Source organism: Tasmannia lanceolata, unplaced genomic scaffold, assembly GCF_043159265.1.
Source record: "Tasmannia lanceolata isolate RefF3 unplaced genomic scaffold, GAP_Taslan_0.1 ptg000003l, whole genome shotgun sequence".
NCBI classification, from domain to species: domain Eukaryota; kingdom Viridiplantae; phylum Streptophyta; class Magnoliopsida; order Canellales; family Winteraceae; genus Tasmannia; species Tasmannia lanceolata.
In genome coordinates this window covers 59,162,095-59,178,887 of record NW_027518680.1, presented here as the reverse complement: position 1 = coordinate 59,178,887, position 16,793 = coordinate 59,162,095, and the positions used below count along the sequence as shown (strand labels likewise).

Below are 16,793 nucleotides of genomic sequence, written 5' to 3'. Positions count from 1 at the left end.
GAATCTCTGGTCGAGCCGGGTTTGAAGGGCCCGACCTGACCCGAGTTACTTAAGTTAGTAAATATTAGGGGTCAAGTTATTAGTTAATATACTAAAGAGTTTGTTGTTTATCACACATGAGTATAATCATTTTCATTTGGTAATGCATCAATTTATTCTCTTTTGACTAGTTATTAGTTAATGCACTACGTTTACCATGCTCGAGTTTTCTACTTCTATGAGTTGAGTTGCCTTGCCAAACAAGAGTTTTTCTTAAAAACTTGCGTCAGTGTGAAAAAATCCGACCCGACCCGAGATTTATCATGGGTGGGCCGGGTTTGGGAATCGTGGGTTTTCCGAAAAAAAATCCGACCCGACCTCAGATATTTCTTGGGTAGGGTTGGGTTCTTCAAAACCCGACCCATCGTCCCGAGTTGCAGCCATGTATCTGAAAGGCTTTGGTTCTTGATGAAAGCAAAAAGATACGGTTGGAAAAAAGGGGACACATGACATTATATAGTGCTTGGCCCAATCTTTCTAACCCTTGAAATTGTGGCCTCAAAAATCTTCTCTATCAGATGATCCGAACCCTAGAACTCTTGGTTTGTATGATAAAAATTCAGAAAGAAGGCAACAATGCAAATATCTTCACAGATCCGAGGGCTCGGATCCTTCCTTGAAGGATTGTAATCTCTAGAGGTTTCTATGATGTGAAGTCCTCTAGAGATCGGGGTTAGGATCATCCTATGGAGATGATATTTGGGGTACAACCTATTCAAGTATTAGCCCAAGAAATGCACGGTTCAGATTATCCTATGAAGTGGCCCCTACTGTACTTTTTTGAAAAATCCTGACTACTAATCACTGACCATATAAAATTTCTACTTTCCTTTCTAAAAATTTTCCAAAAAATCCTGCAATCCAATCAGGACCTTGGGCCTTGTAATTCATGATGATATCCCACATAGTGCCTGTTTGGCGTACCGTTTGAAACACCGTTTGGCGTTTGAAACACCGTTTTGGGGCTAAATGGCCGTTTGGGAGTGTTTGGGTGCGCAGCTACCGTTTGAAACGCCGTTTGAAACACCGTGTTGAACCCTCAAAACGGTGTTTTGCAAACGGAGGGGGGGAGGTCCGTATGCAAAATGCCGTTTTGAACGGAGTTTTTGGGCTTTGGGTTTTTACATGTTTGCCCTCACCAAAATCCATTTTTACATATATACGCGCAATTTTATGCGTTACGTCAAATACCAAAAAAGTGGGGGTGTTAATATCATTCTTGAGGACAAAAATTTGTTAAATTGTTAATATTTAATTCAAAACAAGGGGCTGCTAATATCATTATATGATCTCTTAATTTTGATTTTCTAAAGACAAAAGAATTAAAAGAAACCCTAGTTTCTTACTTTCTCTATCTACTTTGCAAAATTGCAAACCCTCTCACGCCTCACTGCCTCAGCGCCTCCACTCGTCTCTCAAATCCGGCAAATCCAGCTGTTGAGAAGAAGAAGGAGAAGAACCCCAAAGGTATAGCCATTTATTTTTTTAGCAATGACGTTTAATTTTAATAGTGTTTGACGGAGATCCTAATGACCTTTTAATATTGGGCCTAATGAGAGAGTAGTTGAGTTACATTGAGGCCAACCAAACAATTGGTTGGTTGGTCATTTTATCACTAAAACTCCGTTTTGGGGCATTTGCAATCAAACACACAATACCTCCGTTTGCCGTTTAAAACACCGTTTTGATCTGGCCAACCAAACATGAAAACGCCATTTGGCAAAACGCCGTTTTGAACCAAAATGGCATTTTAAACGCTATTTCAAACGGTACGCCGAACACATCCATAATAGACCATAAGCATATCATTTCCTTCTAAATTATGTAAAGAAAAATAGTTTCCTAAGAAAATATTTATGCCAGAAATGTTTTTCCTGCAATCCAAAACAGGGCAATGAAGTTATGAATAGGGGATGGATAGTACCCTCAAAATTGTACCAATCAGATGATCACTAGAGATTATTGCTCATTTTGCCATTTAACGGTCCAGATCATTTGTTCCATTAGGAAAGACTAGGACCAATACAATACTTCTCTGGGAAGGACTAAAGTGGGTCCCTTCCTCTAATACGTTTGATCACTCCATACAGTAGAATCAAGATCGTCTGTTGGGTGACATTTTCTGCAGTTTAGACCATGGACGGTTGAGATTGGTGAGGATCACAAATTCATATAGTCCCAAGGCTAGAAATACATAATTCACACCTTGGACGGTGGAGATTGCTGAGGACTACAAATTCATATGGGTGATGATGTTTTCACCCCCACTGTAGGATAATGCGCCCCCTTGTAATGTGATTTGACGTCATATCGCGTTAAAGTCTGCCAACAATTTACGCTAACAGGGGGCGCATTATCCTACTGTGGGGGCGAAACTTCGCTTTCTCCTCTATTTTCTTTCTCCCGCTCTCTTCATGTTCTTCAAAAATAGCATGCCCTAATCAATCTCTCTCTCTCTCTCTCTCTCTCTCTCTCTCTCATTTTGTTCAAAACCACCACCAAACCCTAATCTCTCTCTCTCTCTCTCTCTCTCTCTCTCTCTCATTTTCTTAAAACTAACAAACCCTAATTTCTCTCTCCCCCCTCTCTCTCATTTTCTTCAAAACCACCACCAAACCCTAACCTCTCTCTCTCTCTCTCTCTCTCTCATTTTCTCCAAAACCACCACCAAACCCTAATCTCTCTCACATTTCTTTGAAAACCACCACTAACCCCTAATATCTCTCTCATTTTCTTCAAAACCACCACCAAACCCTAATCTCTCTCTCTCTCTTCGAATTGATTTCCTCTTGATTTTCGAATTCTGATATGGAAATCACGGAGGAGCAGAGGAAGAGAGCCGAATCTAACCGTCTCAAAGCACTTGCGAAGCAGAATCGAGCTTCAGAAACCTCGAAGGAAGACACATGGAAGCTCTTTAAATGCCGAAAGGTCTCGCCGGAAAGTTCCACCTCATTCAAACAAGAAACCCTACCCACGGATCGATTCCGCATCGTTCTCGAGATCTGCGCCCCTGATGCATTCTCTATCACTCCGGAGCCTGTGCCGGATTCTCCATTTCCTGGCAAAATTGAGTGCTTGCGGAAGCTCAATGCCTGTCTTTCATCTGTAAGCTCAATGCCTCTCTCTCTCTCTCTCTCTCTCTCTCTCTCTCTCTCTCTCATTTTGGAATTTTAATAAATATCTTCATTGATGTTGAAGGATACATGATTTAAGGGTTTTGCTCCTAAGGCACTCTTTAAGGTGCATTGGAACCTTAATTTTGCAATCGTTTTACTCATCATTTTAGGGTTTTACACATGTTTTGATAAAGAAGTCTCAAAACATGTGTAAAATTAATGTCCCAATGCACCTGAATGTGATTTAAAAAACCCATGATTGAATAACACCAACCCCAACACCTTAAACTTTTGGAGTAATTGGTTGTTTCACATGGTATGAGAGCTATTGCCTCACGATAAGGTCTTGGGTTCAAAACCCAACAACCCCTTCATAAATATCCATGTTTATTCGTCAACCCAGAAAAAGGATTGTTGCAGTATAAATGATTAAATAACACCAACTCTAACAGCTTAAGCTTTTGGAGTAATTAGTTGTTTCACAATTGAAGTGGTGGGACTTTGGAGAATTGAGACTGGGATTGATGGAATTGGTGTTAAAACCTAATTAAGAAACAGAATAAGTTTAGGAAAAAGACAGAAACTATGGGAGGTGTGGTCTTTTTAATCTCTTATGCTTTAGTATGCATAAATGGAATTTCTCGAGTTCTACATGCCATGCGAGAATGGAATTTTTTTCCACATTCCACGGAAGTTGGGGAATTTGAAAAATACTAGGCTACTTCACATGTTGTCAATGCGGATTTTATCATGGAATTTTGAGGTTATTTTTTTATTTCAGGATGTTTTTCTGTGCTGATGAACAATATGATACTTCAAATCTTATTACTAGTTATCACTTTCTAGATATTTTTGGCGTGGGCTTTCATTGAGAAGTTGTAGGAAGTCATTTTTCCCAGATTTTTGGAAATTTATTGCTAATTGTTTCTTAGCTATTTCTAAAAATATGAAATTCTTGTGCGATTGATGAGGTAAGGGACAAGGTGGAAGGGAAAAATCGAATGGGGTTCTTCTACAGAGAGGCTCAGCGCCTCGGCCTTGTAGCATGATCAACGTTTAAGGGAAGAAGTGCTATCAGTTCGCTAAGGTCCCCTCCAAGGAATCACTATATAGCCCCGGAAAGTGAGGATGTGAGAGAGGCCCTCTTACGGGACTACCACGCAGGAGCTAGAAGACTCTTCGAATCTTCGGTACATGGGAGGAGAGGAGCAGTAGGAATATCTCTTCTCATCAGTCAGATTGGAAATGCCCAGGCTGCGGTTATACAAATTTTGGGAGTCGCAATCTATGCCGGAAGTGCTCAGTGCAACGACAGGAATGAGCAAGAGGTATGACTCGCAAAGAGGGTAAGGATAAAATGCCTCTAAAGAATGAAACCAGCAGTGGTCCACCGGAGATTAGTATACCATGGGGCAGGTTGAAGAGCGTAAATCGGCCCTTAAAAGATGTTTGGTGGGTTGCATGAGAAAGAACTCATGGATCCTGGAAGAGGTATGGTCATGGGCAAAGAGAGTTTGGGGTGTACCTCAGTTAGAAAAACCGTTTGACATTAGTCTAACGTTAATCCTTTTCAATTTTGAATCGGAGCTTCAAGCAAAAGAGATCCTTCATAGAGGAGATGACGCTTTTGGGGTGATGTGGCCCATTTGGAAAAGTAGAGGGTAGAGGGGAAAACAAAAGAGTAAGGGGAAGAGAAGAAGAATAGAAGGAGGGAAGGAGAGACGAACCCTAGAATCCACTAGGAAAGAAGAGAGAAGACAAGAAATTAGGGGGGAGAAATAGGAGAAGAAGAATAAGAGAAGAAGAGAAAGGGAAGAAGAAGACGGATAAGGGGAGAATCTTTGTTCTCAATTCATTCATTCATCATCCAAAATCTAAAAACCCTAATACAAGAGGGCTATATATAGACAATTAAAATAACATGGAATTAAAATAACATGAAAAATAAAATCCCTAAAGACTAAAACATGGAAATAAAAATCCTAAAAGTTCTACTGGGCAAATATGCCACTTATTGGGCCTACAATACGCATCATGGGGGATCCCTTACTTCCCTTCAGACATGGAATCCATCGTTCAACACCGGAACGAAAGCCATATGAGTCAGATTTTATGACATCCCGCTACACGCATGGACTTTGTCAACAATAGTCTCTAGGGAAGTACTTTGGGTAGGTGATTGAGGTCCAACTCACGGGGAATCATGACCATTGCATGGTTTTCGCCTCAGCAAAGGTTCTCACTTCAGACTGGAAATACCTGATTCCATTTATCAGCCTTAAGGTAGAATCAAAGAGCTATCTGGTGGGAATTAAGGCGGAAGATGTGGAGACGAATATTAATGAAAACCAGCACGTAGGAGAAGTGATTAAAGCAGGGAAAAACAACGGGCTTCGAGAGGAGGTAGATAAACGGAAGTCCGGCGTGCCATTGTCGAAGGAAAAGTTAATTCGAGATAGTAAAGGAAAAATATTTCTTGACAAAGGAAAGGAAAAGGAAAATGAGCCGTCGAAGATCCAGCTCTCGATTTTGAATTGAATAGATTACCCTTAAACAAATCACAAGTGTCCGTGATTAGAATGACGAGCCCACACAGTAAAGAAGGAGGGCTTGTTGTGAAGGATAAACAAGGTGTATTAATGTTTAGGACAAGTGGCACACGAGGGATGGCCAATAGAAATCAAACATGTGACAAAACAGATACGAAGTCGGCTAGAGCCTTGATGAACACAAGAAAAATTAATGTTAGCTACAAAAAGGATTTTGGGAAATCTAATAGGAAAGAAACTGACAAGAGTGAAATACCAAACGAAACGTGTCAAATCAGCTCAGACGCTAAAAAGTTTCCGTATAGGAAAAGCTTCCTCCATGCTGGGTGGCCTCAAGCCCGAGTGTGATAATTATCACCACAAACCGACGACTCTTCAGGCTACTAAAGGCGGTTTCTCTCTCTTTAAAAGAAAGCTACAGGGTCGCCTGGTAAGTGAAGAGAAGAGAAAAAAAAATTTCCCCTCTGAAATTCAAAGGATGTTGGTAAACTTTGATAAGCCGAGTCGCTCTTCCTCAACCGGTGAAGGTGATGGAGTGGACAGGAAAGGAAAAAAAAGTATTATGGGATGATGGTCCAGTAGACGAAAGCAAGAAGGTGCCCAAGGACAATGAAAAGATGATTTATGAAGGTCCACCAACGCCCAGAGAGAGAGAGAGAGAGAGAGAGAGAGAGAGAGAGAGAGAGAGAGAGAGAGAGAGATGGAGATTCTGAAGCAGGAATGGAAGGAATTCCAAAAAGCTGCTAGAGAGAATGCAGAGGAGTTCTTCTATTTGACAGGCAAGAGAAATGTTAAAGAAGCTTGTATCCCTGTCTACAAACTTCCGCACTTTAAAAAGGCCTTGGAATAAGAATAGAAGGAAAGAAGGCAACGCTGGGAGTCAGAACAGGCGGGTTCAAAACTGGAAAAGGAGCCTGTAGCTTATACTCCTGAAGAGGAATCCAAAGCTTCCAGGGACTCAATAGAGGTGGATCGGAGTGATAAGGTCAGATGTTGTCTTGACTAGGGTGAAGAGGAAAGTGAGAAGAACGAAGTGGTTAATTTGAAGGAGATCAGTAATTTTCAAGCCATGAAGGAGGTCAATGCCTCTGATGAGGTTGATGAAATGCTATCTATAGGTGATGTCTTCAGGATATGATATGAGGAGAAATCAGTAGAGGCGAAGAAGAGGTTCTTGGGAATGGAGAAAAGAGATATGTGTGAGAAAAAGGAAAAAAGAAAAATCTAGGGTTGGGGAAAGGGAGAGCCTAATGCTCCCAGGAAATAGAGAGTCATCATCACCTATGTATATAGTTTTTTTATTAGGGGTTTTTGGGTCTTTCGTCTTTCGTTTTCTTTTCTTTTATCGCGTCTGGGTCTCCGGGTAAAGCCTTTGGTATTGAATTTAGGAGAAGGAGGGTCCGTCTGCAGCAGTTAGGTGCTTGAAAGGCTCTTGGGTATGTTGGAATCATGGATGAAAGAGTCTGCTACTTCATGAAGCTAGGTGTTAAATGTGAGAGGCTTGTAGTGGTGGTTGTTGTTTCATCGCTGGAGTGTTTAAAAAATGGTGGTGTGTGTGGTCATTATGTTGTTTCCTTGTTGGAGATTAGGGTTTAAGTTGCTGCTTTTTTTCTCAATTACGGTGTAATTATTTCTTAGGTGGGATGCCTTTATTGTCTGTTTCCATCGCAACTGTGAAGGAGGAGGTTCAATGTGCGGAATTAGGTTCCTTCGCCAATGGGGAGAGCTCTGATGGAAGCACAACCTCTTGTCCTTGTTCAGATGCTTAGCTCTCATGTTATCCAGGCGGGGTGTAGTAAATGAAGTAGATCCTCAATAGCTTGAGAGACCATGGTCTTTCGCTTTGTGAGGCATTTTTTCCTGGTGGTTTCTCTCATCTGTATTTGTGATGGAGATCTAGGGTTGCTAGTAAAGGATTGCAAAGTGTTTGGATTGTGAAGCTGGTGGACGATTCTTTTGTTTGATCATAGTGGAGGATGGATCGGTACGATTTTGAAAGGGGCTTCTTTTTGGTTTGGCGGCAATGCAAGGTCTATGAGGATGGCTTGGTGCAGCGTGGCGTGATCCAGACTTTTTTCTATTTGTTTACTCTCAGCTTTTCTGGCCCAGGAGTATGCTCTTGGCCAGGCGGACTCGATACTATGTAATGCAAGCTGGGACCTCTGGTCCCCAATATACCTTTCAGAGTATCAATGAAAACATTTGTCATCTTTAAAAAAAAAAAAAAATTGAAATTCCAACTCACCCAAAAAAAAAATGAAATTCCAACTCACCCAAAAAAATTTCAATAATCGTCAAAACATGAGAGGGATTGGGTATGAGATTGAGCCTCTAGCTCAATGGTCAAGGCCATGAGGTTCAATCCCAACTCATCCAATAAAAAAAAATTTCCTATGCTATTTTATTGGGAAAACTTTAGTTGGCCCTGATGGGAAAACTTAGGCCCTCTATGTTTTGGATTTTGAGAACTTTTTGTGAGTCACAATTTTTTGTTCAATAATCGTCAACACTTGTTATAAAATTGGGTTAAATCGCGCTGTAGTCTTCGATGTGATATGGTCGATATGCCTCTAAAAATTTGTTGTGAAAACAATTGGTGCAAGATGGCACGATCCATACTTTTTTCTATTTGTTTACTCTCAGCTTTTCCGGCTCAAGAGTATGCTCCTGCCCAGGCGGACTCGATACTATGTAATGCAAGCTGGGACCTTTGATCCCCAATGTACCTTTCATAGTATCAATGAAAACATTTGTCATCTTTCAAAAAAAGAAAATATGAAATTCCATTTGGAGTTTTTAAATGCGTCCATTGGTTTTACCATATCTCACCCCTACTGTTTGTTTGGTTGTTCTCTCTCTCTCCCTCTCATGACACACATACAACACCACACACAACCACTAATACCGAACTCATCTTCCCTTTCTCACCCCGCCGACTGAGCTCTTCCTTCAACAACTTCTTATCTGACTCACACATTTATAATTAAAATATGAAAACGAGGCCACTTTAGTTGTTTTCATTAAGGCGATGTCTCGTGGGAAGAAGATTTCTAGTGTTTGAATGATGTTGAGGGTGGTTTGCCATGGAAAGACTGCTATCTAGCGGAGCCATGGATTTGAAAACTTGGCTTCATGATGGTGCTCTTCATGCTCTTCATAGGACAATGAGTATGATTTTGGAGGTGGATTGAATGCCAATGTTGTTGTTTTAGGTTGAGGAATCTGGGGTATTTGAATTTGGCTAGAAATCCAATCTTGGCTAGCAATTTGGCTAGAGGGTAGAGTTTTGTTAGTAGTTTTGTCGAGGTTTCTGGCTGAAGTCTAAGACGATCAACATTGAGAGGTGTCGTGCCGTCAACTGCTCAAACGAAGAAGTCTCTTTCTGTAATCCTTGAAAAATTACTTCATGGTATATCCTGCATCAAAATCTAAACATTTTATTGGCATTAAAATGCTTGTTATCATAATCTAAACATTTTATTGGCATTAAAATGCTTGTTATCATCATGATTTTAAATTTCGGTTTCGGTATGCGTTTCGTCCTTTACCGAAATTTTGAAATTTAATCAGGTACACCATTAAAAAATAATATTTTGTTTAATACCAAAGTTCGGCCGAAATTACCGCAGTTTTAGTCGAAATTTGGGGGAAATACTACATAATTAAAAACAGAAAAGTTACACGCTATTATTGGTTCTTTGACGCTAATATGAATAAGATACACTTCGTATTTGAGTTTACCCAAATACACTTTCCCAAATTGAATGAGATACAGATATCGGGAAAAAGAAAAAAAAACTTCCCAAACCAATCTTCATCTTCATGAAACTTTCCCAAACCCATTTTCTTCTTCGGAATCTGCAAATCCAAGGCACACCCGACGAGCAAAAAATGCTGATCTTGTCTGCAAATTCGATTGAAGATTTAGGGTTTTTCTTGTTGGGTTTGATCTCCATTGATAGGTTTTGCAAATCTGATGGAAGGCTCTTTCTTAACCACACCATCCCACGTTTTTTGCCATGGAGCTTGAAGATGAACACACAATCTCCATTTGGATCGTGGATTCTGAGAAAAGTTGAATCCCCATGAGCAAGCAAAGAAGACGAAGAACAGGGTTTTGGGTTTTTACAAGACTCACAAAATTGACTTTTTCCTAAAATGTGAGATTTGCCCTCTTTTGTGTAAAAAGTGATTTTTGAAATTATCTTTTTCCGATATTCTGTAAGTGAATGTGGGCCCTCGGCGTCAAACAACCAATGGCGCGTGTAACACTTTCCTGAATTAAAAAAATTGAGATCAATTCCGTAAATTTTGGCCGAAATTTACAGAAAACATGAAATTTCGCCTAAATAATGTACCATTTCGGGTATGTACAATTCAGTTTCGGTGCTAACTGAAATATGAGATTTCGGTCGAAATTTTAAACCACGGCTATCATAAATGTTTATTGATTGAAGGTGACTCAACATTATCAAAAAGGTTTTAAATTTCGGTTTTGACTGCCACAGAGACGGAAATATTTAGGTTTCAGTTGGAAATTTCAATGGAAATCCTATAAAATCATGGAAGCGTATGGAAATGTAAGTAAATGATAACATTTTAAGATGAAACTTCAGGAAATGCTAGAATAAGTACAAATACATACTTAGAAGCCATCATGTAAGCAAGAGTGCTAGAAATCAATCCATAATGGTTTAGCAACATCGAAACACCTATTGACATGTGTTGTCGCACATGTTCGATAATTCAATACATTCCACTTTTTTCATGTAATTCATATAAACATTTATACATTAACATACGCCACATTTCACATCTAATTCATATAAATATAATTATGTAAAAAATACTAATATAGTACATCACTAATACACTTACGATTTTAGTTTCGGTATGCCTTTCGGTTTCGCTATATGTTTCGGTGGGGATGAAAACGGAAATATTTTGATCGTTTCATGTCAGTTCTGGTGGAAATTTAAATCCATGTTATCAGATGGCTCAAGGATGTGAATCCTTTTCCATGGAAGCACTGTTGTTTCTTTTTGAAAATGCAGGGTATCATTAATGGGCTGTGTGCTTAAAAAATACTCACATTCATCGAGTGTGAAATGGCTTAGTAGATAAATTTGTAAATTTTTATGGTGCTTTTAACACAATTGAAATTTGGCATGGTTTTCCTCAATTGTGGCCTCGGCTTGATTGAGTCCGAGTTTCTTTGTTTTTGTTCGTGGTGACCTTGGTTTGGCCTCCTTTTCATCTTTGTGTTGTTGTATGGCTTGGCCCCTATTTTGTCCCTTTTCAAGCCACTTATTTTCCTGTTGAATGCTCGTCACTAAGTTTCAGTTGTCGCCAAATAATTTGGTTTATTACCATGCTTCATGGAATGTTCTTGTGATCACTTTTATTTATTATTAGATTTTCTGTTATTTAATTCCTTTGGGTTCCTCTGTTTGCAATATGAGCCCATTTAGGATTACATGTGTTATACATTCCATGTTGAAGAGTTGTTGTGGTATTGAAAATTCCTGTTTAGGAAGCTTCCATTTCTTTTTCATATGTTTCCAAGCAGCATTAGGTCATTGTTATGCTAGTTCTTCATAACTGATTATTGACTTTTTTGGTTGTATCCTTTGATTTTTTATTAGGTTTTACCATTTCATTCTACTGAAAGTCAGACTAGCGAGAAGGCTTCTGTTTGTATGCTGAAGGATTACAATGTTGTGCTAAAGTGTCTAAAGAAGTTGCCAGGAATTCAGCTGCAAGAGATTCCTTGGAAAACATTGGCAGTTGTCCAGAAATTTTCACATTCCTTTGTTGCGAATCGTTGGATAGCTTGCATGCCTAACCATTTCTCCGATGATGAAGTTGATTCATTGTCTGAAAAGATACCTAAAATGTTACGAGATGCCCTTCTACCATTTCAGCTAGATGGTGTTAGATTTGGTCTCAGAAGGGGTGGGAGGTGTCTGCTTGCAGATGAAATGGGACTAGGGAAAACTATCCAGGTAAGTGTTTTTGCACTTTGAATTGTATGTTGATATGTTAGATCTTTCTTGATTCAGTTAGAGGTTAAATTTGTTGTTTTGTATCCTACAAATTTGTGTGCCTTGTGTTTATTAGAAGTCTCTGTGATTCCACTTCTTTATATTGTACTAATGATAATTTGTAAATTTTATGTGAAATTTATTAAAGTATAATGTGTAGTTATATTTTAAGTTCATCAAATCAATTTGACTATTTTTGTTATTTCAGCGGTATTTTAGTGTCATTCTTTACGGCTGTTCTGTACTTCTGTTGATATGCCATTTCATACCAATGATAATAAGTGTGATTATCAGTCCGGTTGAAGTGGAAGCCCTCATCATGAGCATTCCCCGTCATAGCTGTGAGATTGGGACTCCCTTTCTTCTAGCAACTGACGAATTAGGGCATTTCTATGTCTTTTGGGAATCATAATCACTTGCTAAGTGCAAGGCCCCTTATCAACCCAAATCCTTTGTAGTTCTAGTGTTGGGATTGGGACTCCCCTCTTGTTTCTTCTACACCGTCCTACAAAGTGGGAGGAATTGGAGCTGAGCTCTTGATCATCCGTGATGCTATTTCTTTGGTTCTCAATCTCCTCTATATATATGCCTAGTTGGAAAATTGTCACCACCCACCTAAGCAGGTAAATGTGTTAGGTTTCCTCTTCCATGTTGGACCTCAAGAATCCTATCAGAATTGGCCAAGAAGATGAGGAGACTCATTTGAATCCTCTCGTAGCCATCACTTTTAGAAATCTTGGAGCAACATGGATCTGGGTAGAAATGTACCCAAATTAGATTCCTCAGAGGATGTAGTCTCATCTCTATTTGTTAAGGGTTTCAAGGTTTCTATTGCAGCTGTGGAAAACCATAGATCCCATCTCCATATGTGCTGCCTAATTCGGTGCTCTTTTTCTTTTGATGTATCTTCATACACTCTTTGATTTCTTTCCTGATTTTGTTGGAGTGCATTCACATTTGGGTGGTAAATGTCCCCATTACTGACATATGCAAACATGAATATATACCCATATGTGTGTGTGTGTGTGTGTGTGTGTGTGTGTATATATATATATATATATATATATATGAGCATGCATTTGCTGCGCTCGAGCACAGAAACAGGGTGGGGCCACATTTTGTGTGGGATCCAAAGCCAAATGTGGCCCCACCCTGTTTCTGTGCTCGAGCGCAGCAAATGCATGCTCTCTCTCTCTCTCTCTCTATATATATATATATATATATATATATATATATATATATATATATTGTTTATTTGGAATACGTGAGCCAAATTTCAAACTCAGTCCTACCTGTTATTTCTAGTTCAATTTCCACTAACTGATTCTGCTGGAAGACATTCGTTTTTCTACAAGAATAAGGAAAGGAAAAGAAAAAGAAATCAAACACACAAACTCGAAGATCACAAAGTAAGCATGATAATAAAAACAATAAAACATGTGTTGACTTGGATTGTTCCTCGAGAAATATTAGATTTTTGTCGGAACCCAACATGTATCCAATATTAGTAGCAGTTGTCTTTTTCCTATCGTCCTCCTTGAGAAATATTGGATTTTTTGTCGGAGCCCATCTGTTGAGGGTGTGAAAGCCTGCAACATGTATCCAATATTAGTAGGAGTTGTCTTTTTCCTATTGATTTGTCCCTGTTGTTAATATCATTGTATGCATGGGTGCATAGTTTCAAAACTCCCTCCCGTCATTGTCGACTCTCCCGAGTTGACTCTCTTTTGCCTTGGCTGCTTTCTTATCCGAGCCCACATTTTGCCCTACAAAGTCAATCAACGCTCCTTTGAACCTTCTGAGTTATGAACCTCCTGAGTTCTGATTACGTCAACCGAGTACTCGATCATGCCGCACTAAGTCGACTAGGATTTGCTTTCATCTCGTTTTGTCCTGCATCCACATTTTGAAACTCTGCATTGCACCCTAATCCTAATTCAAGCTTGCGCTATGGTCCTATTGATCATCATCATCTCTTCTTTTTAGGTTTAGTCTCCACTAATACTGATGGTACATCAAATGCAACTGTATCCAGACAATCTTTTTTACTTTCATAATCTTTATTCATTTTCAGATTCATCTCTCATGTTAAATATACTGTAATTTATGTACTTATAAAATGTTCTAGCTTTATCTTGCAATTTTTTATGCTTACACACACTATTAACCTAGTATTGGATGCTAATCTTATTTCAGGTATATATTTATAAAATGTGCTAGCGTTATCTTGCAATTTTTTTATGCTTAGACACAATATTAGCATATTGGATGCTAGTCTTCTCTCAAGTGTATGTGGACTTTTTATTCATGTCTTTATTCTTTTTTATTCAGGCAATTGCTATTGCAAGCTGTTTTATGAGTGAAGGTCCTGTACTGGTTGTTTGCCCTGCCATTTTGCGGTTCTCATGGGCAGAAGAATTAGAGCGTTGGCTTCCTTTCATTTTACCAGCTGATATACATCTTGGTACCTCTAATTTTCATTACTTATGCTTTTATTTAGAGTGATATTTAGGGCTGCTTTCAGTTATATGCCACACACTAGCTTTGTTGCAATTGATACTGGTGATAGAAACATGTAGTGGAGGAGAAGGTATATTCAAATGTTTGGTAAATAATGGTAAAAGGTAGGAAACCATTAAAAAAAAAGGTAAAAGGTAGGAAGTTGCTGTTGAGAATGGAAGATGGTGACTAGGGAGATGTTTCTTCTTACATTGTTGTTGGTTTCCTTTATGAAAAACCTACTTCTCTTCTCTCTGCCTCCCCTTCTTCCTAGCCCATCTCTCTCTCCTCCACTTCCATACTTCTCTCCCCTCTACCTCTCTCTCTCTCTCTCTCTCTCTCTCTCTCTCTCTCTCCTCCACTTCCACAAAGCTATTATCCGACCAAATCTTGTTACCACCATGTTTGTACGTTTAACATTTGTTTGGGGCTACCAACGCCCATTCACATATATCACTTTTGACTTCGAAGGCACTTAACCATCTTCAAATATTTTTACTTCATCCTCGACCTATTGGGTATGGTGAGAGTCAGCGGGCTTCTGACAAACTTGTATTAATTGAAGCTCGGCCTTTTTAGAAAAGGAAATATATGTTTCTTTTTGTTATTACAATTTCATTTGCTTCCATTGTCATCCTCCTCTACAGTGTTCAGGAGAAACACGATGAAAGGGAGTTTCACCCTTGCTCCCAGCAATAGTGTATTAGCGGTTTTCTAATTTGATCACTGCTACGTATTAGCGGTCTTCTAATTTGCTCCATTAAGTTTGTTTAGTGGCTTGCTCTGTCTTTTCGACACCTAAATAGGGGGGTACAATGAGGTGGGTTAGTTTCCCTTTTAGTCAGACGGATTCTTTGGCTGATTTGTGGTGGAGTATTTTATTTTCCGAGAATGGGTTTGTAGTATTTGTTGTTTTGGTATTGATTCGTGGTTTCCTCATGTAAGCTTTCTTCTTTTTGTTAAGTTCTCTATATCGTGGTTTGTTTATTTCACAACATGCAATAGGTATATGTTTCACTACAAAGGAAGTAGTACTATTGAGAAACTTTTATGTGGTTTCTTTTTCATGATACTGTTTTATTGCTTTCTTTCTTTTTTATGCGTGTGTATATAGGTATAGATACACCGAGGTGTATAGTAACTTGGGTTATATAAATCCCATCCCGTCAATTTAAGCATTGACATCCTCAACTGAAATTGAATATTAGCTAGGCCATGAGAGAGATATTGATAGCATGGGGAGCACAGTAATGGCATGAATATTGAAGGTGTTAACCATAGATTGTTGGACATTAATCTAATATATGATCATGAACAGCAACGGTCGAAACTAAAATTAAACCATAACAAATCTGAGTTAGTGAGTGCAGAAACTTAAAATTTGTAAGCCAACACATAGCCATAGTCACAAGTTTATGGATATTATCTTCTACTATGCGTTAGATATCATTATTTCATGGACAATTTCTAGTGAGTTTTCTTTTCCAGACAGCGTCTTTTTCTTTTTATATGTTTGCTGTTAAGACATTAAATACATTTCTAATCTCAATTGCCTGCCTTAAATTGATGGAAAGATGCTAAACATCGGAAAGGGGAGTTGAAAATCCCTTCTCTCGATTTCAGTCTCCTCTTCGAATTGTTTAAAATAATGGTTTCTAATCTTAGCAGCGTCTACAAGATTCTTTTATCATCTCTATTTGCAGGGAGATAAATCTTGCTCTTAACATGTCTTTGCAAGACCACGAATCTAATCCAGTTTCAATTAAAAATGGTAATGCGTGTATCTATGTTTTACATTATAAAGAAAATGTAAAAAGCTTCTCGTCACCTAATGTATATATATATGTTTTACATTATAAGCATAATAATGGAACAAGTAAAAAAGTTTCCTTTTCCCATTTCCTCTTTATATGGATAAACAAGTTTTTCTTACATGTTGTAAACAATGCATCAAGAGAAAGCCTAACAAAAAGTAGAAAGTCTACACAAGGGAACCATAACAAACAATACCTAGCCATATCCTTAAAACACCAACACTTCAATGCAATGTAGTTCTTGAAACACTCTATATTTACTTAGATATCTTCCAAAATGAAAAGGAAGCCAACTAAAAAAAATATTTCCCAGAGAGAAAATGATGCTAATCGAAATCAATGCCTTCATTTATTTAGGGTGCCAAAAAGCATGGAGCATGCCATGAAGTAGACTTGATAGAACAAACTAGAAGACCACCAACATATAGGCAAGTGAGCTAAAGAGATAACTAATCATGGTTCATTTCTAACAGCTACACTGTTTTGGTGGGGAGCATGGTTGTTTTGGGTGGGCTGCTTGGCCATAAGGTTGTTCTAGGGCTCGGGGTCTAGGTGTTAGTGGGTGGGTGGATGGAATGGTGATCAGAACATTTGGAGGTGGCAATGTTTTTGTTCCTCCCTAACAATGGAAATGAGGATTACCATGAAAGAAAATAGATGTTTGAGTTGATTACACCGGTTAAAAAAATTCTTTATTTTTTTTGCTTTTGTACTCTTCTTTATCAAGAC

The 16,793-nt window shown here is 38.7% G+C and overlaps 1 protein-coding gene across 4 annotated transcripts in view; it reads left to right on the top strand.

Moving 5' to 3' along the window:
* The first annotated feature begins 2,680 nt into the window (after nucleotides 1-2,680).
* The window catches only part of LOC143857121 (SNF2 domain-containing protein / helicase domain-containing protein / HNH endonuclease domain-containing protein), a 39,754-nt gene continuing 25,641 nt past the window's right edge, over nucleotides 2,681-16,793 (top strand). For all 4 annotated transcript variants that reach the window (XR_013238448.1, XM_077367430.1, XM_077367419.1 and 1 more), the window contains exons 1-3: nucleotides 2,681-3,147; nucleotides 11,353-11,712; nucleotides 14,083-14,215. Coding sequence is in view for 3 of the 4 variants with exons in the window: in XM_077367430.1 (XP_077223545.1) it covers nucleotides 2,848-3,147; nucleotides 11,353-11,712; nucleotides 14,083-14,215 (793 nt within the window). In the remaining variant the exon portion in view is untranslated. The remainder of the gene's footprint in view (nucleotides 3,148-11,352; nucleotides 11,713-14,082; nucleotides 14,216-16,793) is intronic.